Source organism: Eimeria mitis, genomic scaffold (genome assembly GCF_000499745.2).
Source record: "Eimeria mitis Houghton genomic scaffold, Emh_scaff1461, whole genome shotgun sequence".
NCBI classification, from domain to species: Eukaryota; Apicomplexa; class Conoidasida; order Eucoccidiorida; family Eimeriidae; genus Eimeria; species Eimeria mitis.
In genome coordinates, this window is record NW_013569343.1 from 11,392 (window position 1) to 11,653 (window position 262).

General features: G+C 59.2%; 1 protein-coding gene across 1 annotated transcript in view; it reads left to right on the forward strand.

Moving 5' to 3' along the window:
• EMH_0037510 (uncharacterized protein) overlaps window positions 1-99 on the forward strand; it is a gene marked incomplete at both ends in the record, with an annotated part of 4,023 nt that extends 3,924 nt beyond the window's left edge. The window contains one exon of the mRNA XM_013495185.1: window positions 1-99. Coding sequence (XP_013350639.1) covers window positions 1-99 — 99 coding nt within the window.
• Window positions 100-262: the final 163 nt, after the last annotated feature.

A 262-nucleotide genomic window follows, 5' to 3' on the forward strand; every position in this document is an offset into this window, starting at 1 on the left:
AGGCAGCGCTATAGAGCAGCAGCAGCAGCAGCAGCAGCAGCAACAGCAGCAGCAGCAGCAGCAGCAGCAGCAACAGTTGTATGGGTCTCCTCCAGCTGAGGAGCTGCTGTATGAGGCCGTGCAACAGCCATATACAGAAGCCACTGCTGCTGCTGCTGCTGCTGCTGCTGCTGCAGCTGATGCTGATGCTGCTGCTGCTGCTGCTGATGCTTCTGGGTGTCGTCCTGTGTGCATTCCCTCTGAGCCTAGCAATGCCAGCAGC